We start from the raw sequence: 4590 nt of genomic DNA, 5'->3' as shown, positions 1-4590 counted from the left end.
ACAGCTTGAGGCTCTGTCTCAAAAAAAAAAAAAAAAAAAATTCATTTTTAGTAAGTGGCAGAGAAACACGTCCATCCATTGGCACATGCATGGGACACAGTACCTGCTGCAACGTGGATCCTGTGGCCACACTGCCAAGCTGTTTCCTCAGCTCTTCGAGCTCCTGCATGGAGATCTTGGAAGCTGCTGCAGGGATGCTGAAGCCAGCAGTGCTGCCCAACGCAGCAGCTGCGAGCTCAGCTCTCTCCTTTGCATTCTGCTGTAAGTACTGCAGAGTCTGAAAATACACAAAGCTGTGTGTTCATCCCAGTCCAGCCTGGGTGTGTCTCATCAGAATAGGTAGCCTTCCTTCTTTTCTTTTCTTTCTTTATTTTTTGCAGTTTTTGGCCAGGGCTGGGTTTGAACCTACCACCTCTGGCATATGGGACCAGCAGCCTATTCCTTTGAGCCACATGCGCCACCCCTTCCTTCTTTTCTAATTCCAACCACCAAACAAAGGACATGAGGGCTCTATATCGGCTCAGTAGCTATGGATGGTCTCCATGTGCTTCACACCCTAACCCTAACCTGTCCTATCTCAAAAACACAAGGGAAGGGACCTCAGTCTCCTTTGAAAGTCAATCCCCAACCCTGCTGCCAGAAGCAAACTTCACTCTGCACTATACCCTCAGGTCCCCTGGCTGCACCAACCACGTTTCTCTATCTGTGCTGGGGATCCAGAAGCACACAGTTGCACCCTTTACTTCTAACACATCACTGGTGGACAACTCCACCCAGATATGTACTTTTCTTAATCTCAAAGTAACATGCAATAGGAAGAAACCCAGCATTCCCTGGAAAAGTGGACTGCCCAGCCTGAGGTCACGACTGTTGATACTTCCCATATTGACACCCATCAGAGTTACTTCTCATTCTGAATATATGCCTAGCAACCTCCAAGTGTTTCTTTCTTTCTTTTTTTATTTGTTTGTTTGTTTTTTGAGACAGAGCCTCAAGCTGTCCCCCTGGGTAAAGTGCCATGGCATCACAGCTCACAGCAACCTCCAACTCCTGGGCTCAAGCGAGTCTCCTGCCTCCGCCTCCCAAGCAGCTGGGACCACAGGCACCCACCACAATGTCTGGCTATTTTTTGGTTGCAGCCATGATTGTTGTTTGACCGGCCCAGGCTGGATTCGAACCTGCCACCTTAGGTGTATGTGGCTGGCACTTTAGCCACTTGAGCCACAGGTGCCGAGCCCCTCCAAGTGTTTCTAACAGGAGGCTGGGACCAGTCGAGGAGTGCAGGAGTGAGAGCAGGCAGGAGGGGCATCATAGGACACACTCTGTGGCACAGGCTCCATCGGAACATGTGCCACCACCTTCCAGAGACACTAAGACAATGTCCTCTCCTGCCTGCCCAGGCAGGTGTGGCGCGAGGGCCAGCACAGGCACTTACCTCTTTGTCCTCCGTAAGTTTTGACAATAGGTACACCAGTGGGTCAAGGTTCCTTGTATTTTTAGATTTGAGTTCATCGTATTTCTTTAGAAAGTCTTCTGGGGTACGAGAAAACTCTGCAATTTTAACCTTAAAAGCACAAACATAAGTAATTCAATGTCAATGATTAATCTAGCACTTCACAAGAAAACTTCAAGAAAATTAAACGCAAAGCCAAAATAGAGTTAAACTAGGTAGTCTCAATAATTACGTATCTCTGAAATAGACCCCCCAAAAATCACTTAAACATTTTGTAAAACCTATCCATGTTTTCTTCTACAATTTCTCTTTTATGCTACTTAAGCCTTGGATCAGATGTCACTTACATTTCTTCCTAGTAATTTATATGTCCATTTATGCATTTAACGCTATTCCCCAGCTCAGCGCCTGTGGCTCAGGCAGCTAAGGCACCAGCCACATACACTTGAGCTGGCGGGTTTGAGTCCAGCCTGGGCCCACCAAACAACAATGATGGCTGCAACCAAAAAATAGCCCAGTGTTATGGCGGGCGCCTATATCCCAGCTACTTGGGAAGTGGAGGCGGGAGACTCGCTTGAGCTCAGGTGTTGGAGGTTGCTGTAAGCTGTGATGCCATAGCACTCTCTACCTAGGGCTACAGCTTGAGACTCTGTCTCAAAACAAAAAAAACAAAAAAAACAACGCTATTCCCTCTGGAATTTATTACTATGTACAGGCTCAGAAGTGTTTAATTCAATGATTTACAATGTTCTTTTTATAATAAGCTAAATATAACTATATTTACACTCAGTTACTCCATCCAATCACCCTTGATCACCCTTGTGCCATTGCCTGCTAAATAACTGAAGCTACATTATGTGTATTTATTTATTTTTTGAGCCAAGTCTCACTTTCTCACTCAGACTGGAATGCCATGGTGTCAGCCCAGCTCACAGCACCCTCAAACTCCTGGGCTCAAGCCATCCTCCTGCCTCAGCCTCCTGAGTAGGTGGAACTACAAGTGCCTGCCACCATGTCCGGCTAATTAAAATTTTTTTTTCTCAGAAACAGGGTCTTGCTATGTCTCCCAGACTAGTCTTCAATTCCTGGCCTCAAGTGATCCTCCTGCCTTTGCCTCCCAAAGTGCAGGAATTACAGGAGCGAGCTACCACATTCAGAGCATGCTGTGTTTTAAAAGATATAGTTCAAATTCAAAAATCATCTTTTACTAAAGATCTGTGATTTTTTTTTTTTTTTTTGGACAGAGTCTCACTTTGTTGCCCTTGGTAGAGTGCTGTGGTGTCACAGCTCACAGCAACCTCAAACTCTTGGGCTTAAGCGATTCTACTGCCTCAGTCTCCCAAGCAGCTGGGACTATAGGTGCCTGCCACAACACCCAGCTATTTTTTGGTTGCAGTTGTCATTACTGTTTGGCAGGCCCAAGCTGGATTCAAACCTGCCAGCTCTGGTGTATGTGGCTGGCACCCTAGCTGCTGAGCTACAGGTGCTGAGCCGATCTGTGACTTTGAAGTACATATTATTTTAACTACAGAAATAATATTCAAAAGGTATTTCAAAGTGGTTAATACCAGTAGTGTTCTTTTTCATCCACAGGGATGCCCATGTGTCATGAATCTCCCTCCCCGTTGGCTACAGATAGATAAGAGCCAGTTCTCCTTTTGAGGACTGAGCAGAGTCACCATGGAGCACACACCATAGGAGAAACTTTGATAAGGGCCACATGCCTGCTGTCACTGCTGCCCTGCTGAGGCTGCCAGGAGATGGATGCCCCCCTATACCACACATGGCCCTGCCCCAGGGCAGATGCTCACCTTGGCACTGTGGGCTGAGACCGTGGTTGTGACATACGGGGTCCTGTTCTTCTGCAACAGGTCAATGTAGACCTCAGCCCCATCCCCACCATGGACACGCAGCAAGCTGAGCAGCTCGTAGACATCGTGATGAATCCGAAACTCACTCATGGTTTTAGCTCAGAGATGCCAACATCACCATGTGTTCTCCTAAGGGTTGAAGGAAAACTGCTTCTAAGGGTAAAACCCTGTAAATAAAAAAAAAACCAGAGTCTTACTTTGTCACTATGGGCTAGAGTGCCGTGGTATCATGGCTCATAGCAACCTCAAACTCTTAGGCTTAAGTGATTTTCTTGCCTCAGCCTCCCAAGTAGCTGGGACTACAGGCATCACTATGCCTGACTAGTTTGTCTATTTTTTAGTAGAGATGGGGTCTCACTCCTGCTGAGGCTGGTCACGAACTCCTGAGCTCAAGGAATCCACCCATTTTGGCCTCCCAGAATGTTAGGATTATAGGTGTGAGCCATAATCCCTGGCCAAATAAGACATTTTTAAAACAAACTTGGCCAATAACAGGTCTAGAACAAACCTTGCCCAGCCTGCCTGGGTCCCTCTCCCAACAGCACCAAGCCATTCTGGCCACCTGCAGCTCTAACCCACAGTTCTTCAGAGTTTCTGACCTCCTTCCCCTGTGGGTGGGGCTAATGGGGGGGGTGCTTTGCTCTCTTCCTAGAGCTCATCCCCTGCCCCCAGTCCAGCTTCCAGGCTTAAACCACTGCCCAGGAGCTGGCATCATGTGGGCAGCCTGAACATGGCCCTGGTGGCCCCTGGCTCTTCTTTTTCCCCAATTGCTGGACCCAACTCCCTGGTAACCACAGGACATGCTAACTCTTTTACCTGCTACTGCTTACACAAGACCATCCAAAAACTACCAAGTACCTTCTGAATAGTCGCTATAGCCTTGAATGAGGCATTGCTAACTCCTCACAAAACAGAAAAGACAACCTGAAACTTTCTAACTGGTGGCCTCCTTGAGTTTCACAGCTATCTGCTTTGCTCACATTCCACCAGGCTGTCCCAACACTGCATGTTGTCCTGCAACTGCTGGACTGAGCAGTTTGGGTCAAGCTAAATGGCAAGAAAATCATCTGGCAGAGAAACAAGGCACCATCCACCAGATACATATGGGTAGACAGAGCTACTTCTGAAGAAATAGTGAACATTTACTTAAAAACTATCTTCAGGAAACCTTACATTGCAATAAAAACAGAAGCACAGGCTTGGCGCCTATAGCTCAACCGGCTGAGGCGCCAGCCACATACACCTAAGGTGGCGGGTTCGAATCCC

The 4590-nt window shown here is 47.3% G+C and overlaps 1 protein-coding gene across 7 annotated transcripts in view; it reads right to left on the bottom strand.

Annotated features, from left to right (window-relative positions):
- The window catches only part of TUBGCP2 (tubulin gamma complex associated protein 2), a 34962-nt gene that overhangs the window by 20893 nt on the left and 9479 nt on the right, over positions 1–4590 (bottom strand). For 5 of the 7 annotated variants that reach the window (XM_023515613.1, XM_023515617.1, XM_023515614.1 and 2 more), the window contains 3 exons: positions 3265–3491; positions 1436–1564; positions 104–277 (listed from right to left, as the gene is read on the bottom strand). In XM_023515613.1, the coding sequence (XP_023371381.1) occupies positions 104–277; positions 1436–1564; positions 3265–3414 (453 nt within the window). In that variant the 5' untranslated portion in view covers positions 3415–3491. The remainder of the gene's footprint in view (positions 1–103; positions 278–1435; positions 1565–3264; positions 3492–4590) is intronic. The other 2 variants (XM_023515618.1, XM_023515619.1) reach the window with 2 other exon arrangements.

Source organism: Otolemur garnettii, unplaced genomic scaffold, assembly GCF_000181295.1.
Source record: "Otolemur garnettii isolate 467f Iridium unplaced genomic scaffold, OtoGar3 scaffold00075, whole genome shotgun sequence".
Lineage (NCBI taxonomy): Eukaryota > Metazoa > Chordata > Mammalia > Primates > Galagidae > Otolemur > Otolemur garnettii.
This window is presented reverse-complemented; position numbering and strand designations above follow the sequence as displayed.